Raw genomic sequence first — 14,902 nt, 5'->3', positions numbered from 1 at the left:
AAATTGGTGTGGGTCCAGTGTGGGTGGGAGGCAGTTCTTGAGGTGTGCTAGGACCAGTTGCTCAAAGCACTTCATAATAATGGGTGTGAGTGGTACGGGGCAATAGTCATTCAGGCACATTGGGGAGGAGTGTTTCGGTACTGGCACAATGGATGTGGACTTAAAACATGTTGGCACAGTTGCTTGGGTCAGGGACAGGTTGAAAATGTCTGTGAAAACCCCTGCAAGCTGCTCTGCACATGCCCTAAGCACACGTCCAGGAATGCCATCTGGGCCAGCAGCCTTGCGTGCGTTGATCTGGCTCAATGCAATGTGGACATCTGTGGAGGTGAGTTTACAGGGGTTGGTTGTCTGCTGAGTGTGTTATCTTGGTGGCCGCATAAAAGAAATTTAGCTTGTTTAGGAAGGAGACGTCCGTGACTGTTGGAGTGGAGTTGCTTGACTTGTAGTCACTGATGATCTGGATGCCCTGCCACATGTGTCGGGGGTCAGAGTTGGAAAAGTGTTCCTCTACCTTCAGCTTGTAGCAGTACTTGGCCTTTTTGATGCCCCTTTTCAGGTTAGCCCTGGATTTACTGTAGGCCTGAGAGTCATCTGACCTGAAGGCAGTGTTGCGGGCTTTCAGCAGAAGTTGCACCTCCTTGTTCTTCCATGGCTTCTGATTAGGGTATGTTGTTATCTGTTTTTCTGTTGTAACACTGTCAATGGTGGTGTTGATGTAATTCAGTACAGAGGAGGTATAGATGTCAATGTCCGTGTGAGAGCCACAGGCAGCCTGAGAAGCAAACATATTCCAGTCAGTGTGTTGAAACCTGTCCTGAAGTAAAGAGTTTGTTCCAGTTGGCCACACTTTGATTGTCCTCACTGATGGCTTCACACGGTTGATGAGGGGTGAATATTTGTGGGTGAGAAACAAAGAAAGGGGATCAGACTGTCCGAGGTGTGGGAGAGGGGTAAACATGATCCAAAGTTTTGTCTCCTCTGGTGTGGCAGGAAACATGCTGATGGAATTTGGGGAGCACTGTCTTTAATTTGCAGTGATTAAAATTATAGAAGTCATAGCATAACTACAATCAAAATGCCACAATAATAATAAACATTTTGTAATTTAATTTTAATTAGCTATATTGTTGTTGTTGGTGTATTATTATTATTATTATTATTATTATTATTATTATTATTATTATTATTATTATTATTATTATTATTATTATTATTATTATTATTATTATTATTATTATTTTAAGATATGCGTAATAGCAAGTTGAAGCAGCTCTGTGATTGGCTGCCGTCCTTGCGTTGTGACGTTGCTCAGAAGCTCCAGCAGCTCGAGACGTGCTAGTGACTACACAGAAGGCCCAGAGCGTGTTTTTAGACGATGCTAGAAAGAGTTACGAGTAAACACCCAGCCTTTTATCAGTATTAATCAGTTGCGCGCCAGGATGATTATAGAAAATGTGGAAGCTCTGAAATCCTGGTTGGCGAAACTTCTTGAACCCATGTAAGTGATGAACAGTGACATTTGAAACACTGAAGCTAACTGGCGGCGCTAACATGCTAACAGCTTAGCAGGATTTCAAAGCATTTAAGCGCGCAGCGAATAGTTATCGTTTCCTTAGATTTGGTGTTTAATGACAGTTAATTTTTTGTTGTGTTTATACATAAGGTCATAACGTTTAGAATTCTAACATGACTTCCAGTTAGAAACAATGTAGCTGGAAGCTAAGCTAATAGGGTCTGCTTGGCTGAGTGGGGTGGTCATCAAAACCGTCTGATAGTTTTCATAGACTGGGCCAAAACCGGATCAGGGCACAAGCTATTTTAGTTTTAAAGCCTTAGAATGTGTGGTCAGCAGGCAGACCGTTTATTTTTGACCTCAGTAGTGTGTTTGGTGGTTGTATCACTAGCTGACAACTTGTCATGTGCTTGATTTCTGTGCATCCTAGTAGACCTCTTGGAAAAGCTACTAGTAAACAACACTTATGTCGTGGTTGTTTTAGAAGACCTGCATGGATACACTTGACTTGAGTTAGCCAGGAGACTTCTTGTCTCTCGCATGTGTGGATTTACATGAAATTAACCAGAGATGTTTTACAGATGTGAAGCTGACCCATCTGCACTGGCAAACTACGTTGTGGCGTTAGTGAAGAAGGACAAACCAGAGAAAGAGCTCAGAGCATTGTGTGCGGATCAGCTGGACGTCTTCCTTCAGAAAGGTATTGGTAAAATTCCTTTCACAGCTGTTTATTTTTAAATGTAGAAACTTGTGAGTAGCTATGCAGATAAGTATCTAATTATTAGAGAATTCAGGCCCTTTGTGTTTAATCTCGAATATGAATGATTTTAAAAGATTATCATGTGCTTTGGGTATTTGCTGAATTGATTCACTGTTCTCTTCATTTCACAGAGACTACAGGGTTTGTCGATAAACTCTTTGAATGTCTAACCACCAAAAATTATTTGGGAAATCCAGCTGCTAAAGAAGAGAGTAAAATCCCAGTGCAGAAGCTTGAGGAGAAGGAAGAGGTAATATAAAATTACACCATAAGATATTTCTTGTTGTTTAATCTTGTGAAATGTAAACCGTATTATTCCACAGCCCTGTATATAAAGCTGGGTACATAAGTGTATTCAAATTATACTGTGTATGATCGCATAAAGTGATATATACTATATAGCAACTGCTTGATAGTTTATATCATTGAAAAATGTAAACTTTATTATTGCCCAGCACTGATCGGCAAAATGCGACTACAAGGCATGATGATTTTATGACATTAGCATCACGATTTTCTGTAAAAACAATGTGTATTGTTAAGGGCGCATAAAAATAAAACTGACTAGTGGTGCATTACACTCCTCAATAGTCATGACAGATTTCTAGTGTTAATAAATAAATTGTTGTTAGTAACACATTTAAATTTTTTCTCAGACTAGTCATGTTGAAGACGATAGGGATAACAGAAGAAGAAGAAGCCCATTAAGGAATCGTTCTGACTTCAATGAATCAAGGTCGGTCTTCAAAAATGCTTCTTTTCCTTCTGATTGAGATGGGTATTGTGTATATATAAAGGTTATAGTTTTTTTTATTCTTCAGTTTCACATATTCAAAATTATTTGAATATGATGATTTGCTGCTCAAGAAACATTTCTTATTATCAGTGTTGAAAGACTTGCACTTAAGTTTCTTCATATACAGATTTTTTCAAGATTCTTTGATGAATAGAAAGTTGAGAAGAGCAAAATTTAAAAGAGAAATTGTGCACCGTCATATGTATCCTTGTTTATTAAAAGTATTAATTTCTTCTTCAAAAAAGAACTGCTTTTGAGTCCAAGCATGGTACCTCAGATTATTCCATGGAACTTTCATGATATGTGTTCAAAACCCCTTCTCACTGAACGTGTAGCAGTCAAATCTGTCCACTATATATCAATCAGACTCATATCAGGAACACGCAGTGTCTGTGTGTCTGAACTCAGGACTAGAGATGACCGCAGGAGAGATGACCGTAAGCGGCGGGAACCGGACCGTCATGGAAAGAGTGGAGGAGAATCATATCGAGACCGACATGAGCGGCGAGGAGGAAGCTCACGGGGGAGGAGCTACAGTCGAAGCAGGAGTCGTAGCCGCAGTGGCAGCCGTGGAAAGAGCCGAGAAAGAGAGCACAATCAGAGGAGAGGTGAGGACTGGCCCAGATCACTTCTGTCACTTTACATTTACCTAAATTTAAGTTAATTTATGTGCAACAGAGTGCTTAGCAATGTATTTAATTTTAATGGGTAATTGTTCCATAATATGATTCTAATTTTTTGGCCAGAGCTATTATGTAATTCTTAAACACATGAATAAATGAAATTCAAACATGGAAGAACTAGGGTTCTGCGATATTGACAAAAATATATCTCAATATTTTCTGGGATTTTATAAATGATGATATTTTACTGAGTGTGTTATTGTGTTGGTATCTTAATTACTACCGTGGACAGCTGACTCCTAAAGTTTTCGAAATTCTTCATATTCTGTGTGGGGTCGGTACACACTGGTAGAAATCAACCTTTTCCAAAAAGTTTACATTGATTTTTACCTTTTAATTGTGCATTTTTACCTTTATAAAGCCATTTTTCCTAAAAGTGTGCATTGTCTTCTGACTCAAATTCTTACATTTACAGGTGCAAAAAAATTGAATATCATGGAGAAGGTCTTTATTTTTTCTAATTTAATTTAAAAAAAGCTAACTTTCTTATATTATAGATTCATTGCTCACAAACTGAATTTTTTCAATAGTTATGACTTACAGCTTAGGTAAATAAAATATTCAGCATCTCAAAGAATTAGAAAATTCCATTTTGAGGTTGATTAGTTTGATTAATTTTGAGTATAAATACTGGGTACCTCTTGGGCTAGTTTAGAACATGCATCCACAATTATGAGAAAAACTACTGACTTGACAGTTGTCCAGAAGACGATCATCAACACCGTCCACAAGGAGGGTAAGCCACAGAAGCTCAATGCTGGAAGGGCTGGCTGTTCACAGAGTGCTGTATCAAAATATATTCATAGAAAGTTGACTGGAAGGATAAAGTGTTGTAGGAAGGTGCACAATCAACAGGGATGACCACAGCCTTGGGAAGATTGTCAGGTAAAGCAGATTCAAGAACTTGGGAGAGCTTCATAAGGAGTGGACTGAAGCCAGAGTCAGTGCATCAAGAGTCACCAAACTCCGATGTCTTCAGGAAAAGAGCTATAGATGTCACATTCCTAGAACCAAACCACTCCTGAACCAGAAAAACGTCAGAAGGATCTTGATTTCTGTGAACTGGACTATTGCTCAGTGGTTTGAAGTTCTCTTGAGGAAAGTCTGGAGTCTTGAGGAAGACTTGAGAGACACAGAATTGAAGCAGTTTCTGAAGTCAGTGATGATTTGGGGAGCTGTGATGTCTGCTGTTGGTCCATTGTGTTTTATCATGTCCAAAGTCAATGCAGCCATCTACCAGGAGATTTTGGTGCACTTTATGCTTCCATCTGCTGACAAGCTTTATGGAGATGCTGATTTCATTTTGCAGCAGGACTTTAGTTCAAATTTGTTGAAAAGGAGCCCCAACCATGTATTGGGTATCTAATTAAGCCTGCTTTGGAGACCTTGACCATTTCTGTTTCATAAATCTTTTTTTGATTGATCTTTGAGAAAATATTCACATTTTCTGATAGACAGAAGTTTTTATTTTCCTAAGCTATAAGTCATTACCATCAGAATGAAAACAAAAAAACTGTTTTCAAAGAAATGTTTCAGTTTGTGTGCAATGAATCTAATATATATGAACGTTTGCTTTTTTAAATGAAATTACCGAAAGTAAAGAACTTTTCCATGATATTAAATTTCTTTGAGATGCACCTGTAATCAGTTCATTAGTATAATAAGGCATTTGGGCTGTTACCAAGCTAATTAAATCAGTACCAGTAAGATTAATCTTAGCAATGCGGAGGAATCAGAAGCTGCATCTGAAGTGGCATTTAGATGTTTTTACACACTGCTTAATGCATGACATGATTGCTTAACCTGTGATTACAAATGCATAAAAAGTTTTGATATAATAAACAAAAAATGTTAAAATGAAATTCAAATCAATATTACTTTTGTAATCATAGTCATTTTTTTAGAAAAAAAACAGCACTCTTGGTGCAATATTGATTAAATATATGAATTATATAGATATAAATATACATTTTCTCCCCATATCTTGAATTTTGCGATCAATCTAAATGCATTTTATTAAACTGAGTCTTGCATTGATTGTGATGTGCACTCGCACTAGTTTAACTTCACGTAGCCTAATGTATGCCTGCACTGTAAGGGTGTTTTGAATGGTTTTAGCAAAATACTCGAATGTCAAATCTCACATTGTTAAAACAACAATTACAATATTAGAGCTGTTGATATATATCCCACACCCCTAGTAAGAACTTAAATATGCATCTTTTATAATACCGTAAGCATAATTTAGAGTTTTATTTTTATTTGGTATAAAAATGTCAGGGTGGTGAAGAAAATTTGAGCAATTTTTGAGGGGCAACATAGAGATGTTTTTTTAATGATTTTTTTATGCCTTTTAGATATATATATATATATATATATATATATATATATATATATATATATATATATATATATATATATGACTAGTATGTATGCAGGGTGAATATGAAAAAAAAATGCTTGTAAGCAAGCAGAAATATTTGAGGGTTATGCCGCTTATTAAACGTATTTTTTTTTACGTTTTCTTTCTTTGCAAACAAATAAGTCTCTATTTGAAATGTGTTTTATTTTAGCAGAGCACAGATCCAAATTTGAGCAGGAGCGGAAGGACACAGAGCCTTACGTCCCATCCTCTGGCCACATGGGTAACCCACACCACCAGCAGACCCATCCGCCCCCCCTGCTCCCTCTGCCCCCTCCTCAGCACCAGTTCCCCTCCTCAGGGAGCCCCGCCGTCCCCAACGCCGTAACCGTGGTAGCACCGGCTCACCTGCCCGACAGCACTACAGAGAGCTGGTCCACATACTTCACCAACCACACAGACATCAAGAGCTTCAACAAGAGCAGCACGCACAAACATCGCTGCAGAGACTACGACGGTAAGACACTGTTCACTTTGACACTTGTTTGGTGTGAATATGGTGCTTGAGTGAATTTGCCCACACTTTTCTAATCTTTTCTAATGTTGTTAAAGCTATTGGTAACCGAAATAAAGCTTAACTAGATGATGGATTTTTCATGAAAAACTTTAATGAAAATTAGAACAGAAATTAGTTTAAGTACTAAAATTACTATAATGACAACTGAAATAAAACAAAATCTGTATAGAAAAAGTAAAAAAAAGGTGTAAAATTAAATATAATTCATAAAATTAAATGTAATTTAGTAGTATTGCAGCGATTCATTTTTTTGGTGAGCTGACCAAAACACTCTGGTGTTCTAGAATAACCACAGGGGTAGTTCATCACATTAAATATGAACATGTTCCACTAATCTTTGACAACCAGAATATCTACAACATTTTTTTTTTTTGCTTTGTTAAAATAGTTACTGTTCAAAATGAAGACAAAATGCTCTTTTAAGCATGTTAAACCTAACAAACATTTTGTGAAAAAACTTATTGCATTTGTACTATGTTTCTTAAAAGTGAATTAGTTTGATATTTTCAGATTTAAGGTCCAAATACATTTTGGAGCCACTGGATATCTCAAATGTAAGTCCAGTGATGTATAAGACATCAGAAACACTGATGTGTCTTGATGCTCTCGAAGGACACATTAACTCTTCGGGGTGTCTGTTTCTAAAGCATCACTAATGACTATGGTGCAGCATCCTCACTGCATGGCCTTCTGGGAGCGGTGTTAAACCGGCAGTGTTTATATTTACTACCCTGTCTTTCTGGAGCGAGGGTATTTCTCACACTGCTGAGAGTAGCAGGAGAGTTTCCACAGGTTCGCTCCATTAGCCCTGATCTTATTAAACAAGCTGTGATTTGGCACTTGATTTGACCATCTGTGTCTTTCAACAAGCACACATAATGTTTTTTTGCTAGTGCAATTTTTAGTTTCAAGAGGTCAAATACATTATAATATACTGTATGGACAGATGTGATGCTGATCCACACAGCACTGTATACATGGAGCAAACTCCACAGAAGATTGACCAGAAGTTCATCCACCTCAACAGTATTTGTATAAAATACTATTAGGCTCAAATGTGAAAACCGTCAAGCTTTCTGTTTCTTCTGTTGTGATATTGGTGATTTTGATGTGTGTGTTTTCTTTTTGTTGACAGAGAAAGGATTTTGCATACGAGGCGATCTCTGTCCTTTTGACCACGGTAATGACCCTCTGATCGTGGATGACGTCACACTTCCTAGCATGATCCCGTTTCCACCCCCACCAGGCCTGCCCCGGATGCCTATGCCGCCAATGACCGAGCCTCCTCCTCGCATGCCCATGCCGCTGCGCCCTCCCCACGGACAGCCTCCGCCTCCGGGCATCTACCCCATGCCAGGTGAGTGTCGCTTTGATTTCAGCATGCTAGACTAGTTTTTCCTCAAAGTAAAAAAAAAAAAAAAAAGTAAATAATTGTATTATCTTTGCTTATTTGTTTTATTTATCATTGTCAATTTAGCAAGTTTTATTACATCATACAATTTTTAATTGATTTGAAAATCTTGGAAAAATAAATGTAGTGCAATTAATTGTTTTTTTTTAACATTTTTAATTAATCAGTTGATATTCAAATCTTACACTATGCATCGCAGTATTTTCCAGAAAATAAGTTGCATCTGAATACAAATTGGCAAAAGGTCACACAGATAAGTGGCATCAGTGCATAAGTCAAATTTATTCTTTTAATAAGAATAATGTACAACCGTGAATAAAAACAAACAAACATTAAAAACACTATAAAACCCATATTTTAGTCTCCCTCATTCTACAACAAATCTTTTGAATTTAACAGTATTCCAAACAAAAGAGGAATGAAAAATAAGTGTAAACTGTAAAACAAACACAAATTAGAGTGGCTTTCATTATATGCAACATGTATCATAAACCCTAAGCCTAAACAAATGTATTTAAAGTGGAAATTATGCTACCTGCATGTGGGAAATGCACTTGTTTTGCATTTTTGACATTAATTGCATTATACAAGGCGCTCTGGAATTTAAGCTGCAACATGTTTCAGATTATTAAAAAAATTGAATGCTAATAAAGTAAATGCATTTGTTAATTGTTAAAATGTATCACAATTTTGGACTCTAAATCTCGAGTGTGACTTTATATTAACGGCACGTCCTAAGGTGTAGTTCAGTTTGCTCTTGTCTTGTTTTAGGGCCTCCTCTAATCCCAGCTCCTGGGATAGATACTCCACCCCACTCCAGAACCAGCAGAACCTCTTCCCCTTTGGCCCTGCCTGGAGTGGGACCCCCTCCTCCTCCACCACCACCTCCTCCTTCCTCTTCTTCCTCCTCTTCTGCCTCTCTCCACCCTCAGTACACTCTCTCTGAATGTAAGCCACTGCGCTTCTCTGTTCTCAGCTTGAGCAGTGGGTCTTCTAGAGCTTACTGTTAGAAGTGTGTTTTAAAGGGGTCATCTCATTTTGGAAGAAAATGTCTGGTTTTGATGCACTGGACAGAAACTCCAGTTACTCCGTTTTTTCCCATCCATCTGAATTATAATTTGTTTTTAATTATCAGCATCTCTGACATTTTAAGTGGACTTCACAGAAGGAAGTATGACCCCTTTAAAGAAAATGAAGCATCTTTCTGTCTGTGGTGGTCCTGGTCTTATATTTTTTCTTGAATGCTGCAGTAACAGATTCTGACCCTGTAGTTGTGCTGTTGTTGCATTTTACTTCTTGCATCTTTTTGAGCTTTTTTTCTCTGTTATTTAAAGGGATAGTTCACCTTCAGTTGCTGGTCTCCATTGACTTACATAGTGTTTTTTTTTTTTCTTCATACTATCAGGTCAGTAGGGAACAGCAACTGAAGGTGAACTGTCCCTTTAAAATTGAAAAACAATTTTAAATAATTAAAATTGAGACCGTGCTTACAAATACATGATTGAATAAAGGGAAATAAGCTACATCTTTTGTTAGCAGTGTCTATTATTATATATTTTTCCCCTGCATGCAGTGCATATGTTTTAACATGCACATCTTGTCTCATACAGACAACTATGACCCTGAGGCCTATAACCCAGAGTCTCCGGGACTGACCGGGCCAGGCAGAGCTCAATACCGCCATTTCATCCCACGCATCCAGACGCAGAGACCCAATCTCATCGGCCTCACCGCTGGTGACGGGCAAAACTCCCGAGGTATCAGATGTGTGTATTTCATTAAAGTTTTAAACTCGTTCGTTTTGGTAACATGTAACTAAACTTTGGTTTATTCATGTTTTAGCGGCTAACATAGTAATCCAGACAGAGCCAGCCATCACAAGTGTGTCGTGTGGCGATGTGAGGTACAGCTCTGAGCAGGAGAACAGGAAGAGATGCCTACCATCTACAGACGGACCACAGGCCAAAAAACCCTGGATGGAAAAGTGAGTGATGAGTGAGCTGAGATCTTTATCCTCAGACACAGATTCTGATGTACACTCATGTGGTGTAACGGGGTCTTTTCTGTTTTACAGACAAAATTTCAATAACCAGCATAAACCCACCTTCCCAAAAAAGAACCATTATGTAAACACCAAACTAGAGGTTCGCAAAATCCCCCGGGAGCTCAACAACATCACCAAACTCAATGAGCACTTCAGCAAGTTTGGAACGATAGTCAACATCCAGGTACGCATTCTAAATAGATTCACTTGGATATCAACTGCATGCTTTCTCAAAAAGATTCCTTTTTAGTTTGATGTATGTCATCGTGGTCATCTAATGCTTTTGGTACACTTTGTTCTGAAGTAAAACTGCGTCCTGTCCTGTGATTTCTACAGGTGGTGTTTGGGGGCGACCCTGAGGCGGCATTGATCCAGTATACAGCTAATGATGAGGCTCGGAGGGCCATCTCCAGCACCGAAGCCGTTCTGAATAACCGCTTCATCAGAGTGTACTGGCATCGAGAGACCACATCGAACACACAGGAACAGGGACCCAGTCAGAGCACAAACCCTGGACAACAACATCCCACAACACACAAGGTCTGGCAGAAGTGTCTGAGTAAAGGCTATTCTTACATTTCATTGGGTTCTAATATTTGGGAAATGGACTCTTTACTGGCCAACCCTCATTGGAACATTTGTGTTAACGATTAAGTTTCACAGATGGGAGCTTGTTTGCCAGTTGTCTACATTCCTTGACTGAAATAAATTTTGTTCACAGGTCATTAATAAGCAGCACCCAGCAGGATCGTACGTGCTGAACAATAAAACCTTCCCTAAACAGCAGACGGCCCCAGGATCCGGGGGCACAACGGGCGTCACGGGCGGCACTGAACCTACCAGCCCCAGCCAGGAACCTTCAGTGGTAAAGAAAGCACATGAATGTTTGCACACATCTGACTGAGAGAACACATTTACATTTAGTCATTTAGCAGACGCTTTTATCCAAAGCAACTTACAAATGACCCCAGACATTCTCAAGTTTTTATCATAAAGAGCATTTTAATTTTTTCCCGAGGGTCTACTTAGTTTTATGTGTTTACACTACCAAAAGCATGGTGTAATTGAAGCTTTTTTTTATATATATTTTTGGCAGAAGTCTCTTTTACTCACAAGGCCACATTTATTTGATCAAAAATACAGAAAAAAAGTAATATTGTGATTTTATTTTATTACCATTTAAAACAAATTTATAATAAAAAAATGTTTTCTATTTGACTAATTTAAAACGTTATTTATTCCTGTGATACTAAAATAAAATTTTCAATATTATTACTCCAGTCTTTCATGTCATATGATCCTTTAGAAATCATTCTAAGATGCTGATTTGCTGCTCAAGTATTAGTAATTATTACTGGTAATGCACAGTTATTAATGAGGAACCCTTTTATTTATCAGTGTTGAACTTAGTTTCTGCGATTTAGTAATTTTGTAGAAACCATAAACTTTTTTTTAGGATTATTTGATTAGAATGTACAAAAGAATATATAAGATTTCAAGAAATATTATTTCTATTTCATATGAAATATAAATCTTTTGTAACATTCTAAATCTTATAATCAAACTGTTGTGGCCTTTTTGAATCAAACTATTATAATTATTATTTTTAAATACATTTTTTAAATGGGTTCACAAAAGTTTAAGCATTAAAAACCTTTTTTGTTTCTCGAGCAGCAAATCAGCATGATTTCTGAAGGGTCATGTGACATTTAAGACAGGAGTAATGAAGCTGAAAATCCATTGCAGAAATTATTTTTTTATTTATATTAAAAAACAAAGAGTGTAAGAGACATCTTTAAAAACACTCATATTAACATTTTATTTATATAGAAGCCCGAACAAAAAGCTGTGAGGCCGATAGTCAAAGATGTATTTTTTATGCATATTTCGATAGAAAAGCTGATTAAAAAGCAGCAGAGCTTTGTAAACCTCTCAGAGTAATCATGTCATTTCCATAAGAAATATATTATTGCCAAGAAAAATTTACCGGGATTTCTATTAATGGTAACTTAGAGGTAATTTACCAGTACTGTACGTGTGAAAGGGGCTAAACTCTTCCTCTGTTTACAATTTGAATTAACGTTGATCTGGGAAATCTGTGCATTATCTCACTAGGTTTGTAATGTAAATCATTTATAATCCTTTGCCAACACAGGAGAAGACATCAGACTGTTTCTAAATATGCCATTTACTGTATATACTAGCAATTTCAAAATAAAAGTTTCTGCATGTGGCCAAATGTGTTGGTGCCCTTTGCAGGTATTTGTTTTAATACATAATGTACTTAAGTTGGTTATGTTCATTATGCATATGCATATTACATTATGTATTTTAACATTGTTGTTCAATTCAGTCATGTAATTTCTTGGTTTTGATATTTCATTTGAACCAAATATTATTGCCTCATCGTTAAATAATCATTACCGGTAGTTGCAGCCCTAGATTAAAATATTTCTTAATACAACTGAATTGTTTTACTTTTTGCTATTAAAAGAGAAATATTTTGTCTTTTTTTTTTAAATGGTACTAAAATATTCTCGTTCTAGTGAACCAAGAATCTGTATTTTGTCTTATCTCATGAGCAAAGTGTATTGTCACACCTCTAGTGTTGATAAGAGGTGATATAGCTCATAATTTTCCAAGTGTATGACACAGCTTCCATTCTTCAGGTCAATTCATGAAAATAATAGCAATAACTTTGCCATAGTATCCTTTCAAATGAATTTTGTTTTGTTGTTGTTTTATTTTAACCCCTGTGTGTGTACATATATATATAAAAATAGTTTTTTTTTTAATACAAATAATGTGTTCATAATCGGTCAACACTTACTGTAATTTCTCTGCTAAACAAGGGTTTGACACCACCTTCAAGCTTAGCGAAGGGTCCGTTCTCACGCACTGTGTTGAAAACCGCATCAAAATCATTGGGAAAAACGGCCAAAGTACTGGAAGCTCAGGAGGTTTTGAAAAAGAAGCAGGTGAGTATTTCCTTTCTCCTTCTCCCCTCTGTAAACCGATAGCAGTGGTGATAGCCTGGATTGTACTTATGAGTGAGCTAATGTGACCTCTGACCTTTTGGTCTTCAGGAGGCGCTGAAACTGCAGCAAGACATGAGGAAGAAGAAACAAGAAATGCTTGAAAAACAGATCGAATGTCAGAAGGTAGGAAGATATAACAAAACATTTGTTGATATACAAAAAGCTGAAATCTTGTATTAACCTACACATTAATGTATTTTTTTTTTATTACTTTAATTCCACATTTCAGAGTACTGTTGAATGTCATACGGCTGAAAGTTGTCAGTTGTTCCTTCTTGCCAGTGTCAAAGACATTTTTATTGACAGTGCATAGAATGTGATATTCATGTCATATTTGCTGTGTACTTCGTGTAAAATTAACAATGTTAATTACTTATTATTTGTTTCTTAAAAAAAAACTGATTCAAGAAGTTTTTTTTCTAATTTTCCCCAAAATGTATTCATTGTCAAATGATTTATTTCTAATAATTTAAGTAAATAATATATTAAATATGTATAGTTTATTGCAGCAATCATTATGCATATTTATTATCTTTAAATGCATTACAGCGACTTTATGGGGGGGGGGGGGGGGGGGGGGTGTTAGTTTGAATAAACGAGCAGACACTGATTAGCTACTTGCTCTACATTTATTTAAAATTAACAGCAAGACAACTAGCAGTGAATGTGCTTTCCATTAAATGAATCACACACAATGAACAAATCCTTTACAAAAAAAACAACAACTTTGCAATGAACGTGCTTTGTTTTAAATAAATCACACACAGTAAACAAAACCTTTTAAAAAAAGTAGGCTACTTAAATTCTATAAGATTCTACTCATTCATTCTAAAATGAATGAGTAGCCTAGGCCTAAATTACTAATGATAAAATCTACATACCTTTATCAAAGAAAAAAAGTCGAACAATGACTGTTGTAATAATACCTTAATTATACTAACTAAATAAAGGAAACAAAAAAAAGTGCAATGACATTTTAATTTCCTAATCTTTTTCGACTTCCAAGTTCCGTGACAGGAACACCAACATGTTCACTTTACTCGGTTTTAGTGACGATCTGACAGGGGTAGCTATGTTCCCCGCAGTGCTAAAAACTCGCTCTGATGCTGTGCTTGTAGCACAAATACACATGTATTTACGTGCCAATTTTGCTAAGAGTGGATAGCGTGTTTCATTGTCTCCCCACCATGCTAGTGGATCTGCCGTAGAGTCAATTGGTTGTTCTTGGAGATAGCGGGTTAACTCCATGTCAGCGCACGCTCTGATCGGTAAAGGGGCAGAGATTTCAGACCTCCGTTTATTAAGGAGATCTCCAAGATTTCTCTTCTTGGGAGGGGGTGGTGCACAGACTTCTCCCGAATCATCTCCAGCAGCAGCAGCCTCCGAAGCACCACTAACTCCGCCTCCGTTTCCCTCGTCAGCTGATACAATTTCCCCCCGAAGTGCATCTTTTGTCTCCTCCAATCCATCCCCCCCATTGCCTCTGTATCGTGGGTCAAGGAAAGGTGACTTTGCCAAAAGCTCCTGAGTGGCTGGGGCACTGTATTTGTCCTCCAGTACGCTGGACATTTTGCGTTTTATATTTTGTCAGATCTGTTTCATTGGGGTTTGGTTTTAAAAGATCGCATGTCAACAGTTGCAGGACAGGCTTTACTGAAGAAACTGTTACATAACGTTCCCCAGAGAAAATGTCGGTGAAGTCACAGGTTTTAGAG

At 37.2% G+C, this 14,902-nt stretch overlaps 1 protein-coding gene across 5 annotated transcripts in view; it reads left to right on the top strand.

Annotated features, from left to right (window-relative positions):
• Positions 1–1,289: 1,289 nt before the first annotated feature.
• Positions 1,290–14,902, top strand: part of LOC132117489 (RNA-binding protein 27-like) — a 29,024-nt gene continuing 15,411 nt past the window's right edge. For 2 of the 5 annotated variants that reach the window (XM_059526810.1, XM_059526807.1), the window contains exons 1-15: positions 1,290–1,501; positions 2,098–2,216; positions 2,408–2,526; positions 2,933–3,012; positions 3,481–3,680; positions 6,332–6,634; positions 7,830–8,051; positions 8,877–9,053; positions 9,716–9,862; positions 9,948–10,089; positions 10,180–10,333; positions 10,486–10,689; positions 10,871–11,014; positions 13,002–13,127; positions 13,236–13,310. In XM_059526810.1, the coding sequence (XP_059382793.1) occupies positions 1,443–1,501; positions 2,098–2,216; positions 2,408–2,526; positions 2,933–3,012; positions 3,481–3,680; positions 6,332–6,634; positions 7,830–8,051; positions 8,877–9,053; positions 9,716–9,862; positions 9,948–10,089; positions 10,180–10,333; positions 10,486–10,689; positions 10,871–11,014; positions 13,002–13,127; positions 13,236–13,310 (2,271 nt within the window). In that variant the 5' untranslated portion in view covers positions 1,290–1,442. Of the gene's footprint in view, positions 1,502–2,097; positions 2,217–2,407; positions 2,527–2,932; positions 3,013–3,480; positions 3,681–6,328; positions 6,635–7,829; positions 8,052–8,876; positions 9,054–9,715; positions 9,863–9,947; positions 10,090–10,179; positions 10,334–10,485; positions 10,690–10,870; positions 11,015–13,001; positions 13,128–13,235; positions 13,311–14,902 lie in introns of all 5 variants that reach the window. The other 3 variants (XM_059526808.1, XM_059526806.1, XM_059526809.1) reach the window with 2 other exon arrangements.

The sequence above is a fragment of the Carassius carassius genome, chromosome 36, assembly GCF_963082965.1.
Source record: "Carassius carassius chromosome 36, fCarCar2.1, whole genome shotgun sequence".
Taxonomy (NCBI): domain Eukaryota; kingdom Metazoa; phylum Chordata; class Actinopteri; order Cypriniformes; family Cyprinidae; genus Carassius; species Carassius carassius.
The sequence above is the reverse complement of the archived record's forward strand: the minus strand, read 5'-3'. Positions and strand labels throughout refer to the sequence as shown.